Source organism: Podarcis vaucheri (genome assembly GCF_965113315.1).
Source record: "Podarcis vaucheri genome assembly, chromosome: 16".
In the NCBI taxonomy this organism is placed as follows: Eukaryota; Metazoa; Chordata; class Lepidosauria; order Squamata; family Lacertidae; genus Podarcis; species Podarcis vaucheri.
Window position 1 is genome coordinate 18,910,693 of NC_138754.1, and position 15,548 is coordinate 18,926,240.

The 15,548-nt window shown below is 47.6% G+C and overlaps 2 protein-coding genes across 12 annotated transcripts in view; both read left to right on the forward strand.

Moving 5' to 3' along the window:
* Positions 1-12,495, forward strand: part of SEMA4A (semaphorin 4A) — a 75,621-nt gene extending 63,126 nt beyond the window's left edge. For all 9 annotated transcript variants that reach the window (XM_082203689.1, XM_082203688.1, XM_082203692.1 and 6 more), the window contains 5 exons: positions 421-610; positions 3,123-3,238; positions 3,396-3,553; positions 6,558-6,676; positions 7,621-12,495. In XM_082203689.1, coding sequence (XP_082059815.1) covers positions 421-610; positions 3,123-3,238; positions 3,396-3,553; positions 6,558-6,676; positions 7,621-8,291 — 1,254 coding nt within the window. In that variant the 3' untranslated portion in view covers positions 8,292-12,495. The remainder of the gene's footprint in view (positions 1-420; positions 611-3,122; positions 3,239-3,395; positions 3,554-6,557; positions 6,677-7,620) is intronic.
* Positions 12,496-13,952: 1,457 nt separating this feature from the next.
* LOC309521323 (semaphorin-4A-like) overlaps positions 13,953-15,548 on the forward strand; it is a 29,856-nt gene continuing 28,260 nt past the window's right edge. Inside the window, exon 1 of one of the 3 annotated variants that reach the window (XM_082203698.1) lies at positions 13,953-14,028. The gene's annotated coding sequence lies outside the window, so the exon portion shown is untranslated. The remainder of the gene's footprint in view (positions 14,029-15,548) is intronic. The other 2 variants (XM_082203700.1, XM_082203701.1) reach the window with 2 other exon arrangements.

The following is a 15,548-nucleotide window of genomic DNA, read 5'->3' on the forward strand; positions in this document are numbered from 1 at the left end:
CTCTCCAGAAGTCATTGGATGACAGCTTCCAACATCGCAAACCACTGGCCATTCTGAGGGCAGCCACTCAGTACAGGGGTACCTTGGTTCTTGAACTTAATCCATTCTGGGAGTCCGTTTGACTCCCAAAGCCATTCGACAACCAAGGCACGGCTTCCGGTTGGCTGCAGTAGCTTCCTGCACTCACTTGGAAGCCATGGAAGCCGCATCGAACGTTTGGCTTCCGAAAACATTCGCAAACCACAACACTTACTTCCGGATTTGCGGCGTTTGGGAGCCGAATTGTTCAGGAGCCAAGCCTTTCGAGTACCGAGATACCACTGTATAGTTTTACAGTAAAAAGCTAGAAGAACCAATCGTCTGACTCAGTCAAAGGCAGCTTCCTATCTTTTATAATGTTTGAGCTTCTTCTCCCTGCAGTGCTCTGTCGGCCCGTCTTCAGACAAAGCTCTGACGTTCATGAAAGACCACTATCTGATGGATGAGAAGATTGAGCCAACCCATAACCAACCTCTGCTGGTGAAGCAAAACGTTAAATACACCCGGATTGTAGTGCACCAAACTCAGAACAGCTTGGGACATCCCTACAACGTGATGTTTCTTGGGACAGGTATGGGTGGTTGTTGTTTGCTTTGGTGGTAGAGATTGAGCTAATTGCTTTGTCACCTCACTATTCCCTTTGACCCAACAAGGGCTGCAACATTTAACCAACTGATGAGCTGAACAGCATTGATCGCAAGCATTTTGATTAATAATAATAATAATAATAATAATAATAATAATAATAATAATGTTTTATTTATACCCTGCCCATCTGGCTGGGTTTCCCCAGCCACTATGAGCAGCTTCCAACAGAATATTAAACAGAATAAAACTTCAAACGTTAGCAACTACCCTAAACAGGGCTGCCTTCAGATGTCTTCTAAAAGTCAGATAGTTGTTTATTTCCTTGACATCTGGTGGGAGGGCATTCCACAGGGTGGGCGCCACCACTCCCAGAAGCTAGCTGTCCATCGTGTCAAAGGTCACCAGATAATGTGCTAAAGGTTCATAGAATCATAGAAGTGCAGAGTTGGAAGGGACCGAAAGGGTCTTCTAGTCCAGTGTTTCCCAACCGGTGTTCCGCGGCACACTAGTGTGCCGCGAGATGTTGCCTGGTGTGCCGCGAGATGTTGCCTGGAGGGAGGCGGGCGAGTCCAAAAAAGGTTGGGAAACTATGCTCTAACACACGCCAGCCGGGGTCTGCCTCCGCGTTGCATCAGCTTCCTCGCTCTCGGCACTCTGCTTGCCAGCCTGGTGGCCTCTGCCCTGCCCCGAGACTGGAAGGGAGGGGCGGGGCTTCCACTGCGGCTGCGTCTCTGGCTCTTTCGACTCATTCCTCCTCCGAGTGGGCTTGAAAGAGCGGCCGATGGATGAATCGGCCGGCGACCCTGAAGCCTTGTGCAAAGTAGAGGAGGCGGAGAAGCGACGGCAGGGAGCTTAGGCGCTGCATCCGGCTCATTGCGGGAAGTCAAGATGGCGGCGGGTAAGTGTGGGAAGCAGCTTTTTCCCTCCGCCGCCCCCCTCTCACCGGGAATAAAGGGGGCCCCGCTGGGGGGTGACGTTGTAGAACGCAGAGTTCTTATTTTGGGAAGGTTTGAGGGGTCGGACTAAGCGGGTTGGGGGCTGGTCTGGGCTTCCGCTCCCTCCCCTCCCCACGGAGTGTACCTGCGGTGCAAGGAGGCGCTCTGAGCCACTGCTCTGGGAAAGGAAGGAGGGCGAGGCGGCCTGGCCAAGTGCAGGGGAGACCCGTAGTGGGGAGCAGGGGGAGGAGGAGGCACCGAGGAATGGAGGCGGGGGAGACTCCCTCGCTTTGCAGAAACTGCAAAAAACGAGGCAGGAATTGGGTTTGTTTTTGTAGCTCAGGACGTGCTTCGCTTCTGGTGTGCCTAAGGCGGCCGCCCCAATTATCCCCTAGCCCGTCTTTCCAGGTGCTGCCCCCCCTCCACAAAGGGCCATAGAACTGTAGAGTTGGCAGGGGTCCCAAGGGTCATCTAGTCTTAAGTTTGTCTTTCAAAAAGGAAACGTGGGTTAAAGCGGCGACGCCGCCCCCACTCACTTTCCTGCTCTGGCTTCCCTAACAGTTTTCCGAGTTGCGTCACTGGATCCAGCCCCCTTTTCCACAGGTGACACGGGGCTGGAGGGAGGGAAAGAGGGCTTTACGTCGCGCACAAAGGCAGCCTCCTAGAAGCGCTCTGGGCAGGCGCCGTTTCGCCGAAGGCGCCAGAGGACCCCCACCCTCAGCTCCTTCAGAAAGGACTGGAGCGGAATAGCCCTTTCTCTTCTTCCCCAACCCTTGTCGTTGGAGGAGTCCCTCAGTCCCTCGCTTTGCTGCCTCCTCCCCCCCACCCCCAAAGCTTGGAGGTTCCCCAGCAAGGGGGAGGGGAAAAATTGAAACTTACACTTTCGTGCGTCCCTCCCGGCGTGACGCTGCGCGCTGACGTCACGAGGCTGTAATGGTGGTGTGCCTTGAGATTTTTTTCATCAAATAAGTGTGCCTTTGCCCAAAAAAGGTTGGGAAACACTGTTCTAGTCCAACCCCCTGCAGTATAGGAACCACAACCTTCTCCCATGAGAAGCTGGGAAAGCTGATGGTGGGATTGCAGACGTCTTTGTCCATCTTTCCAAGTCTCACCCATCTTAGCTCTTTCTGCTCAGGGCCTAATTTCCCCTTGAAGTCAGGAGGGGCAGCACGAGAGAACAGCCCCGCCCCCAGTCCTATGGCTTACTTTCGGTCAGTCAACAGAAAGGCAACCCCCTGCCACACAGTTAGGGCTCTGAAAGTGGAAGTGAACCTCATGTATGAAGGAGGGTAGACTGCAAAAGGGGAAGAGGTCAGTTTCCCTCACCCACATGCATGGGCATAGCCAGGACTTTTTTGGGGGGGTTCAGGCCTTTTGTTATGGGGGACAGAATCTCAGTTAACTATGTAGGGGGCAGCTGCCACCCCCATCCCCCACCCCTTGGCTACATCCAGGCCCACATGCCCCTTTTGGGGACACAGCCCTTGAAGGGGGTAGGCCTGCATTTTAACAAACCCTTCTGCCAGCACTTTGTCTCACTTGATGCCTTGTCTTCCACAGACAAAGGTGCCCTTCACAAAGCCGTGGTCGTCGGCAGCGATGCTCACATCATTGAGGAGATCCAGCTGTTTGAGAAGCCAGAGGCAGTCCAAAACCTGCTGCTCTCCCCTGAAAAGGTGGGCTTTACTTTCTTGCATAGGATTGGGGCAACATACTTTTAAGGGGCAGTATCTCATTAAAAAAATGCAGACATCCATCTCAAAGCTACACAAAGAGAGAAACAAGAATAAGAATGGTGATGACAATGGTCTTCCTCTGCTTGTGCCTTCTTAGGGGATTCTGTATGTGGGCTATTCCACGGGGGTCCTGCAAGTGCCCTTGGCGAACTGCAGCATCTACACCACCTGTGCCAACTGTGTTTTAGCGCGAGATCCTTACTGCGGCTGGGATGGGCAGAAGTGCCGAGATATCTGGGGTGCTACAGAGAACTTGTGAGTATTTGCAGTATCCCTCAGGGATTGTCGCATTAAAAAATAACAGAGCCCCCAAATACGTGCATGATAACTGACACAATCCATTCATGACATCATAATGTGGTGTTAGCAGTCCCTTCCTAGCTTATGCTGTGCTAAATTTCACATCTTTAGTGTGAAAGAAGCCCGTAGCTTCATGGAACCTCTGTGTTCAGAAGCAGGCCATCACCGAATACCAGCTGCTAGGAACCAACCACAGGGAACTTCATTACTTGGAAGCTTCCTAGAAGCATCTGATTGGCTGCTGTGAGAAATGTGATAGTGGGGTAGACGAACTGAAATATACTCAGAGCTGAGTGTGGATTTCATGCTCTTTATTCAGCTCATAGTAGTAAGGAATGCCAGTTCCCCCGAAATAATAATAATAATAATAATAATAATAATAATAATAATAATATCTTTATTGTCATTGCCCCCTTCGGGGACAACGAAATTACTTAATGTCTGCTTTATATACACAATGGGCCCCACGTGATTGACTAATTCCGGGATTCTCCTGTAGGCCAATCAGGTTGCGGATTCACTTCCAACTGGAGTTGGATTGGGTGGCTCCTGCAGACCAATCAGACTGCTGTATTCTGGATCCTATTGTTCTAGGACCAATCAGATTGCTGCATTTTGGATCTTATTCACTCAGTACATAACAAGGACCCAACTCAGTCTGATACAACATGGCTCAGCTTAATTGCTCCCTAAATGCTAATGGTGTTGTCGTGGCACTGGAGCCTGCAATTTTGGGTTGTGGTGCTCCTTTTGTGAAGCATCCCAGATATAGGTTAATATCCTCTTATCCCACCCCCTGCCCTCCTCCCCTTGTTATTTATTTATTTTCCTTAGGTTTATACCCCCACCTTTCTTCTGTCATGGAACCCAAGGTGGTGAGCATGTGGTTACGGAGAACACTTGCCTTGCATGTAGAAAGTTTCAACTTCAATCCTTAACATCTCCAGGTAGGACAGGGATAAAACTCCCTGTCTGAAGCCCTGGGAAGTCGCTGCCCAAATCAGTGCAGACATTACTGAACCAGTAATAACAATATAATAATAATCATAATTTATTACTTATACACCGCCCATCTGACTGGGTTGCTCCGGCCACACTGGGCAGCTTCCAACAAAAATACAGTGCGGAGGGGATCAAACATTAAAAGCCTCCCGAAACAGGGCTGCCTTCAGATGTCTGCAGAAAGTTATAGGGTTATTTAACTCCTTGACATCTGATGGGAGGACGTTCCACAGGGAGGGTGTCACTACTGAGAACGCCCTCTGCCTGGTTCCCTGTAACTTCACGTCTCGCAGTGAGGGAACTGCTAGAAGTGCCCTTGGAGCTGGATCTCTGTTTCTTGCCTGGACAGCGGGGGCGGAGACGCTCCTTCATATATACAGGGCTGAGGCCATTTAGGGCTTTAAAGGTCAGCACCAACGCTTTGAATTGTGCTCGGAAGCATACTGGGAGCCAATGTAATTATTTTAGGACCCGTGTTACGTGGCCTGGTGGCTGCTCCCAGTCACTAGTCTGGCAGCCGCATTCTGGATTCGTTGCAGTTTCCAAGTCACCTTCAAAGGTGGCTATACATAGAGCACACTGCAGTAGTCCAGTCGGGAGATAACCAGAGCATGTACCACTTTGGCGAGACAGTAGCCAGGAAGGTGGGGTCTCAGTCAGTGTACAAGAAAGAATTGGTAGACAGACGGACTAAAGGTCTGTATAAAGGAGCTTTCTATGTTTGTATGGGCCATAGGCACTCACCTATCCAGGTACTGTCCAGACCTGTCCCACACCTGCTTCAGCAAGGTGGCATGAACCTTCTCTCTCTCTATCTCTCTCTCTGAAATAAAATGCAAATTTTGAGAGGAGAAGTCTGTCGACTGCTGTAACCCACAAGAGCTAATTGGGCTCTCCATGGAGAGTCGTACAGTCTAATTCCAAATGCCATGTGCTGAAGACAAAATGCAGGGCTTCGTGCTCCATCTGTGGGTTTCTTGGAGGCCTCTGGTTGGCCACAGCAGAAAACACTGGATTGGTCTGCTTAGTAGGGGTGAGGGAGAAATGTGGCTTGATTCAAAACACTTTTTTAATGAAAATCTACCTAATACATGTGAACTGAAATGCATGTATCTTTCAACATTCACGCTTCTCCAGATTTTGCTATGCAGTTCTCCAGCCCAAACATGCTTACAAGAATAAAGGCTTCTATTAGTGAAAAGAATGTGCTAGAATGCAGTAAATTAGGGAAACTATTGCAAAAAAGTGCATATACTAGGCAAAATTGCATGCACATGAAAATTAGTATGAGTTATCATGTAGACTTGTGAGAGGAAATTGCTGTTTTTTAAAAAAATTATTTATGCTTTTCAGGTTTATACATTTCACTAATTTTACAATCATTTTAACATTTCATCCCCCCTCTTTCTGCAGTTCCTTAAATTTATTTTTAATATCTTCTGCATATCCAAATTAACTTAACTTGCTGATTTATTCATCTACTTTAAATATATACTCTTATAAACTGCAGGTTATTACAATAATCCTGCCAATGTTCTTATCTGTTTACAATTTATCTGTAAATATTCAATAACCATTTCCATTCTCTTATAAAAAGTTTGTTATCTTGATTTCTTATTCTTCCAGTAAGTTTCGTCATTTCTGCATATTCCATAAGTTTTTTGTATCCATTCTTATTTTGCTGGGACTTCTGCTTCTTTCCATTTTTGGGCGAGTAACATTCTTGCCACTGTAGTAGCATTCATGAATAAGTTTCTATACATTTTAGGTAGTTCTGTCCCTATAATTCCCAAAAGAATCTCAACTGGGGAAATTGCAATCTGATGTGGAAATGGGGAAAATTGAATTTAAAATGGGGAAACCAAGAAAAATCAAAAGGGACAGATTTGTCCTTCCCCGCTTCTTAGCGCAACCCAGTAAGGCAGTTCTTACTTTTCTGTTTTCTCTTTGTTCCTAGGAATGACTTGGTGCAGAATATCGAGACAGGGAAGCCGGATCCTGGGTGCCAGCCCAAGAGCGGAATTGGCAGAGCCATACCAAGGACTCAGAGTGGCCCTGAAAGCAGTTTGCTAACAAGTTTAGTATGAGCCTTGCAGAGTTTGATTGATCGGCGAAGGTTCTTCCCCTGTTCGGAAACAAAAGGCCTTGTACTTCCCAAGGCTGTTTGTTGCTTTGCGAAAGCAATGCATTTGAAAGCAAGATGCCCGTTTGCTAAAGCCACACAGAAGTTTCGTTTGGAAAGACCATCCAAGAAAATGATAGGGGAGGGGAATGTGTGTTAGGAATCCCAATGGCTGTGGTCGACTACCTTTGCAACCTCTGCTGCTCCAGAGGATTTTAGATTCATTTCAAGCATGGAGGAGAAATTTGCTAGACTATGTTGGGGGCAGTGATCTGTCTATGGCAGAAGGGTAGGAGAGGGTTTGGGGTAGCAAAGTGTCATGCGCACCCATGTTCACTGTGTTCTCCAGCCACCTTGGGACAGTCCCTGTTGTTGTTCTTATTTTGTCTTTAAGGGAGATGTTGGTAATGATTTTTTTTAAAGAAAAACTTAGCATGCCCACAATGTGTGTTCCATCAGATTACAACTCCCTCCCCTCCGAGGTGAATCCTTTTTGAGCAAATTCGGCTAGCCAGTCATGCTAGCAGAAGCCTGTGAAACAGGGCTCTCCTCCCACCCACTGCACCCCCCCAAAAAAAAAAAATGGCTGGAGGGGTCAGGAGGAGAGAGGAGATTGTTGCATCAGGCAAGCAGAAACATTTGCACTGATGGAGCAGTCCCTTAGAGCTATGTTTAAGGGCGTGAGATGCAGATGTGTGCACTAGTGCGCATGCAAACCAATACATATGCATGAACGCTAGAGTGTCCAGCAGTGTGTAGCCAGCCATCAAGCCCACATGGTGACTCTTGAAATGTGAACAGGCATGCTATAAGTACAAACGATGCATCCTTATCTTTTTATCTGCGAAATGGTGGAGAGCATGAATCACAGCTTTGTTTCTCTTCCTATAAATTTCAGTTATGACCGCTTCGTTCAACACCATGGTGAGGCTGCCCTGCCCGCAGGCTTCTGCTCTGGCCAACTACTCGTGGAACTACCCAGACAGGAAGATTCCGGACAGGCTGATCCTAGAGGACGACAAGGCCCTAGTCATCATTGTGCACGAGGAGACGTTGGGTCTCTATGAGTGCTGGGCCAGCGAGAACGGCTACCAGCAATCTGTGGCGCGCTACCACGTGAGGACCCACGACTCCCCTGCCAGGGTGGATCGAGCCCGTGAATCCTATGCTGATGGAGAGCCAGTGGGGGAGTATCGCTCCTACTGGGTCCAGTTTGTCACTGTGACGGTGCTGCTGTCAATGACCTTGGCCGTCGTGGTAGCGTTGGCCTTTTTCTCCTACCACGACAAGCTGAAAGCGAGGAGCAAAGTGCAGGGCTGCAGCAGCCTCCCTGACGCCAGTAAAGCCTCCGGGCAAGAGAAGGTCCCTCTCAACAGCAGCCAGATCCCCCCGCAAAGCAGCGAATACCAGATGCAGGGGCCTTGCCAGGAAGCTGCCGACAGCTCCAAAACCTGCTGCGTTGAAGTGGGGGGGCCCTTTCAGGACATCGACGCTGACAACAACCGCTTGGACTCGGGCCTGGCCAACGGGGATGACTCTAGAGCGGCCGTGGCAGCGGAGGGGATCTAGCCTGGCCTACCTTGTCCCCCGCCAGCTGTTGCCAGGAGCAACCGTTAGCAATTGCAGCAAATTCACACAGGCAACCTGACAAAAACAAAAAAACCAGAAGTCTTAGCACTAATGTGGTGCTCTTTTGAAACACCGCCAGAAAACACAGAGTTACCTCTGATTTCAGTATTTCCCCCCTCCCTGTTTTCTGGTCTGTTCAATGCCACGTAAAACCCAGGGCTTAGTGTTGCACCGCTGGCTGAATCCCTGTCGTGCTTTCGTGTCCCCACCTCCATCCATCGGGTGCTGGGCCAGCATCCCCAAACGTTCACTCACTGCCGAATCCACAAACCTCTCTGCGAAGTTTTTACCAAAACCCGGAAGGCGGAGTCCCCTCGCTGACTCCTGGTCTCCAGAGCTGTTGGGTTTGGAGATGCGCAGGAGTGAAGGGCAGGTGTGGCAAGGAGTGGTTGGGTCAGGGCTGTTTGCTCCATGGAGAGGTAGCTGCCTGGATGTCATGCATCCTAGATGACAACCAGAGAGTGAGAGGTTACAGAGGATGTTACTGAGAGGGTGGCAGTTCTTAAGGTCACGGCGATGCAAGACTGGGCTTCCTATGCAGAAGGGCAGCTCAGTGATCATCGTGAGGCAGCTCTACAAAGTATAATGGCACTGTTGGGGCCACAGAATGGGGATACTGAGAGGACAGAGCCACAGGGCATTCTGTGCAAGGTTCCCTGGAGCAGAGGGGCCCTTGTGCGTTGTCGTGCCCAATGTGGTTCTCAGTTACCTTTTGCGATTAAGCCAGGCCTGCCTCTGACTCGCATTTGTGGATGAAGAGGGTGTGGCAGGTCTCCATTTTGCCTGCTTTAAATTAAAAAGGAAACAGAAGTGGGTAGGTGGGAGGTGTTTGGAAGGTCTTTCTGTGTCCTGCAAGGAGTGCTCAGGAGCAGAGGAAATAGCCTTACAGTGAGTCGGACCACTGGTCTGTCCTGCTCAGTAACACTGACTAGGGTATCAGAAGGGGTGCTCTCAATCCTATGCAGAGACGTCAGGGACTGAGCCTGGGACAGAATGGTCTGCCACTGAGCTGTGCCCTCTATAGCTTACCTAAGGAGTCTTTCTCCACACCCTGCGAAACCACTAGAGGCCCCTTTCACCTGTTTGTAGCAGGTCTTCGTGCTCTGCTCTATAATATACATACTTGTGTAGCTGGGCCATTGAAATTTTGTGCCAAAAAGCAAAAGGAAATCTAAGTTCGCTGCCACAATTTTGGTCCTTTTTTTTCTTTTTAAAAGGCACAACATGTTTGCATAGTTTATGTTGGTTTTCTGGGTTGAGTGGGCCAGGAGAATTAGCTATGCAAGGCCTGAAGGGTGTCTCCCCACCCCTTGAACTCTTCCGCACATACCTATCCCCCTCCAGCTTCTACAATTTCCACAGGCATCACTCACATACTTTTTCAGGCATGGCCTTTGCAACCATAAGGACTAGATTCTTGTCCCCCTTTCTACTTCCTAAAGGGGAACCTGTGAGTCTTTGAAATATGGTCCCTGCCCTCAGCATACCACGTTCTCTGTACGCCCTGCCCACATTCTTCCAGAACTAGAGCATGCAACACATAAGAGCTACCCACATGTGGAGGCCATTTTAAATTGCTTGGGTAAAGCGATGGGCTCCCTTACACCATGGGTGGGCAACATGGTGCTACAGGTGACTGGAATTGTAGTCCAACCACACTTGGAAGGCACCACATTGGCTATACCTACCCTGCAGCTTGGGCAACTTCCACCATCTTCTTTGCTGTGATGTAGCACCAATTGTCTGATTCCATGTGGGATACTCTCCTTACGGGAACAACTCCCCTGTAAGGCGGTTTTATTCTGGCAGCCAATTGGTCCTCATGCTGATGCTTACTGTGAGAAGACTCATTGCTAACTCATCCCCCTTTTCAGTTGCAAAGTGCTTTACATGTGTTTGGCCTCACAGCCCCCCTGTGAGGCAGGTCAGTATTATTCCTCTTCGACACGTGGGCAGCAAAAGGAGTTTGCCCAATGCCCTGCACAGAGCCAAATCGCGTCTCCGCTTGACACAGGTGCCTTGGCTGACTTGGCAGAGGGATGCCTGAGGGGACTCCCCCTGCCCCATTTGCTTTTCTCCTCCTCCAAAGTCAGCCAGAAGTCTTGGCTCCTGGAACTGAGCCTACCGACAACTCCCTAGAAGTTTTTTGTGCGCCTCCCCCCCATATCTTTCTTTTCCCGTTTATGTTGCTCTGCTGACCTCTAGTGAGCAAAACTGCATTCACATTCACAAACGCTTTCAAGCCTTCCTTTTGCTCCTACAACTTTCCTCTGTTGACCTATTTGCTCTGCTTGTGGACAGACCTTGGTTGCTGGAGGAAGGGAGGTGTGTGAAACAAATTTTGTCCCAAGTTCTAGGCCTGTCTGTACTGCCTGCCATTGCCTTGGGCATGCAAAACTACTTGCAGTATTTCTTGTTTTATAATTGCATTGTTTTTGTTGGTCTAAAAGAAGAATTATTTGAATTGGAGACTTCCAAGGTCCAGTGATTCTGCTAGCGCACTAATGCTCTGGACTCAGCGATGTGGACATGCCTCGTAGGAAGACACATACGTTGCCACTGAAGCCTGTTTCATGTGTTATACAGTAGCAACCAACTGTACACTTTGGAGAGAGGAAAGGCTTGCTCCACGATGACCATACCTGCACGATTAATCTTTTAGCAAATAAAAGTCTTTGTCGTGTCCATGTTTTGCCTTTTTAGGTGTGTCTTTAAAACGTCTTTGGCCTGCACTGAAGAAAACATGATGTAAGAAGAGGACCTGAGTTCGAATGGCGCGTTGTTTCTTCCAAGCAGCAGCTATTGGCATGCCTTGTACACACCTTTCCTCTTTGTGTGTACATATATGTGTCTGTGTGTCTTTGTATGCAAGAGAGTGATGTTCTTAACTGTTGTGTTGGAGTGGCACCTCTCCCCAAAGGAGGGATAGGTGGGAAATCCTAGTCGGTACACCTTCTCACCAGCTAATTAATTTAACTATATCAATTGATAATTGGCCATTGAGTTGCGGGGGAAGTGAAATCTTTAAACGTATACTTTAAAAAACATCTACAGGTACTTCCCTAAATGTTTTAATGTGACCGAAGTGGAATATAGGAGACTTTTCCCAGAGGAAGGAATATTTATATCGCTTAGTCTGTCCCCACAACTTCTCAGGTTTTTGCCTATTTATCCTTCCCTTCTGAAGAATAAGCAAAAGCACTCCCATGTTTGCAGAGCCATCAAATTGCGGAGTTGGAACCATCCACTCCAACCCCCTGCAATGCGGGATATCACAGCTCTTGGCACCCACCATACTTCTGCTGTGTACACACTATATACCTAGAATCCTGGGAACTGCAGTTTACCCCTCAGAGAGCTACAATTCCCAGCACTCTTAACTGCAGTTCCCAGGATTCATGGGGGGGGTAGGGTGTCCATTAAATGTGTGGTGTAAACACAGCCGGTGGCGAGTTGAGAGAGTTGCTCATCACCAAATAAGGAGGATTTTTAAAGAGCTGCTTTTTCTTCCCATGCTACTTGAGATCCAGATGATGCCCCCCTCCTCACCCCACAACAAAATTCATTTTACCAAGATGGGGGGGGGGAATTATGGCTCTATCAGCTGCTGTTAAGTTGGAGTGACTGAGGCTGGAGAGAGAGATAAAATTGTCAGTTGAAAAATCATTTTCTGTGGTAGCCTTTGCCTCATGCCTTCTGGATGTTTTGGACTCCCAGCTTCATGCTTTTCCTGGCTGGGGCTGATGGGAGTCTGAGTCTGAAATGGCCACTCTGTCAGGGGCTGGTTAGAGTCCAAAACATCTGAAAGGCACCAGGTAAGCAAAGGCTGGCATGCACAGGTACACATTTCTTCCCCAGTTGCCTCTGGTCAAACAGACTTTTGAAAACAGGAAAATAAAATAAAATAAACTATTTTCTGCTTGGCTGGAGCCAGAAATGGGGAGCACCTCAAGCAAGGACTCCCCTTTCAAATTGCTCTTCAGAAAAACACATAACCTCTCTCCAGCCTGATTTGATCTCCTCAGTGGAGGAAAATGCATGTCCAACAGGGTGTTTTGTCTGTTGTTCATTGTGTTGTTTATAACTTGTTTTTTTAAAATGTGTTTATATGTACTATTTTTATTAAAAAGTTTGATGCATTGTGGTATTAGTGGTTAATAACTCTTGATTATTGTATCAGATTCTCATCTTGGGGCAGATGTCAGAGGCAATACCTGAGACAGAAGGCTCATTATCCATACTTGCCTTTCCTCTGCTTTTTCCAGGCACAATTTAAAGCTCCATATCTGAGCCCTTCTTTGTTCCGGAAGCAAAACGTTGACATTTGCTCCAATTCAGCTTTAAAGAGCAGCTTTTCATGGGGAAAACTCAAGTCAAAAAAGAGGGGAGGAAAGCTTGGACCCTGAGCATTAAAGTGTAGCTAAACCCTTAGTCCTCCTCACACCCTCCACTACCTGCAGCCACTAAGCTTGCCAGATATCAGGTGTGGTGTGCAATTTTAGGCTTCTCGTTCTCAGGGTCTGTGAGGAAGGCCTCAAATTGCAAGGTAAAGGGGCAGCTGGGCTCTGCCAGGGCTTCTTGGTCAATACCTTCACCCTGATCTCAGGGCAGTGCTGCTACACAATGATGAACAAGCTCACCTCCAAAGACATCTCTCACCTGAGCTATTTTTCTAGCTCCCCAGGAACACCTCCCTTGTTCTTTTTTATAATGGCAATGGCACCCACCTCAATTCTGGAAAGTTCACACAGGGGGGGAAGCTATGTTTCTCACTACCTCAACAACAATTCTCTCAAGTCCCTCCTGGCCAGGCCTCACTTGAGACCCAGAGCACCATGGTGCCCCTCAATGTGATCTCCCACCACAGCCTATCGCAATTTTATTTAAAACTTCAGTGCACTTAATCAAAGGGACACTTGCAGCCTGATCCATTTTGTTTTAAAATCCAATCAATTATCTTGGTCCTTTTAAAACAGGCCAAATGTCTGCAATATCAGGTTGCTCAGCTTGGGTTTTTTCTAATAGCCTTTGGAGGTATGTGTGTGTGGTAAAAAAAACCCTTTGATTTTTTTTTTAAAAAGCATTTGCTGTTTGCTTCTCCCCCTTGCAGAAGTGTTTGAGGTGAGATTGTTCCAAAATTAAAGAGCTATGGACAATGGGTTTTCATATAAAAACCAAGAAGGCAGCCTATCCACTTTCTTCTTTAGCGCTTTTGAATTTATGAGTGGACACTTATAGGGAATTGAAAAATAAAAAACTTCTTTCACATCGCCTAACGGCAGCCTGGGCCTCAGTAGCCTATTTTTGGAAGATCTAGCTAATTGGGATTATTGGCATACCAATACTTGACAAATTGCTCTTTATACAGAAGTTACTGCCCTAGACATCACTTTTTTTGATGCCTGGTTTGATTCGATTTCGAATACAAATGTAGAAGCCCATGCACATCCAGTGCCGCCAGTTTATACGGATGTTTGAATTTGCAATTATCTTATAGGAAAGGGTTCCTTTTGAACCAGGGAGATTAGCAACCATTCAAAAAGGGGAAAAAATCATTGTTTCTCCTGACTTCTGATGCTATTGGTTGCCATTGTTTGATGTCACAAACAAGCTGAACACCAAAGGGTTGGGGCTTGCTGAGAGAGGTCAGAACAAGAAACATGAGCCTGGGGGAAGGGTAAGTGCTGGTGAAGGAGAAGACCTTGTGGCCTGAAATATACTCTTGAGTTGAGAGTGGATTTCATTCTCTTTATTCAGCTCATAGTGGTGAGGAGGAATATGGCCTAACTGGGCAAAGAGCAATTGAACCTGGGGAAGATAGGCAAAGGGGATGTGGGGGCCTGGAGAACTGATATTTAAAGGATGAGCAGGGGAGGCAGGAATCTTTGCATTTATTCCAGAGACTTCCATTTATTCCCCCAAAACATCAGGTTCTAGATTCACTCTGGAAATTCTCCTGGCCTCCATCAGACACCATGTTTGGGATAAGGAGGATTTCTCCTCCTGCAGGAGTACAGGTTCCCGCCCCGCCCCCAAATCCATTTCCATATCAATTTACCTTCCTTGTAAGTGTTCCCTGTTCTGTGCACTTAACTGCTGATTTATTATTCCTTCTGGTAGATGGTGGTCTTGCTAGTTCTCTCCACTTTGAGAACTCATTCTGGTTGGCAGAATGAGAGCCAGTGTGGTGTAGTGGTTAAGAGCGGTAGTCACGTAATCTGGGAAACCGGGTTCGTGTCTCCGCTCCTCCACATGCAGCTGCTGGGTGACCTTGGGCCAGTCACACTTCTGTGAAGTCTCTCAGCCCCACTCACCTCACAGAGTGTTTGTTGGGGGGGAGGAAGGGAAAGGAGAATGTTAGCCGCTTTGAGACTCCTGAAGGGGAGTGAAAGGCGGGATATCAAATCCAAACTCTTCTTCTTCTTCTTCTTCTTCTTCTTCTTCTTCTTCTTCTTCTTCTTCTTCTTGGCAAAGCAAAAATCCTCTCAGTAACATTGTCCAGGGGTCTCATATGCATCCACTCTACTAAATCCCCCCCCCTTGAGTCCTGTGGGTGGCATCTGAGAGGCTTATAAATCAAGAGGTTTTTTTGAGCTTCTCATAGAAAATAGTTGGAAACCTAGGAGAGGCCTACACAGGAGCCATAAATCCTGCTGCCAAGAACTGGTTGTCTTTAAGATTCCATAGGGCATTCCTAGGATCTGCAGTGTGGCACCCATTGCACCCTCAGGTGCCATGCCTGGCCCATCCCATATTTTGGTTTTGTTTTTTTTAATAGTGTATTTTATCATCATTGGAATGTCTGGCTGGAAAATGATTCTCACCTGCTTACCTCTCTTTCCTCTAAATGCTTCTAGGGACTAGCATTTTTGTTTGGTGTATATTTTGCCTGATTTTCACTAGCTGTTAGGGGAGCGGTTCTTTGCCCTAATTTTCTTTTTCTTGTATTTTGCCTTGGTTTTTTTGTTACTGTTTGATCTGAGGACAACCTTGTCACTGAATCCGTAGGCAATAGGCAGCAGCATAGTCGCGTCAGGCTTTCTGTCTTTTGCTGCTTTGTACTTTTCGTTGGGAGTCTTTGCAGTCTTGTAGCAATAGCCCCATATTTCTTGAAGAACATTTCCAAGACTTCTCGGTAGGTTTACGGCCATGAAAAGCTCTGCTTGAGCACTTTGCCCTCTTAGTTTGCAGCTGTTG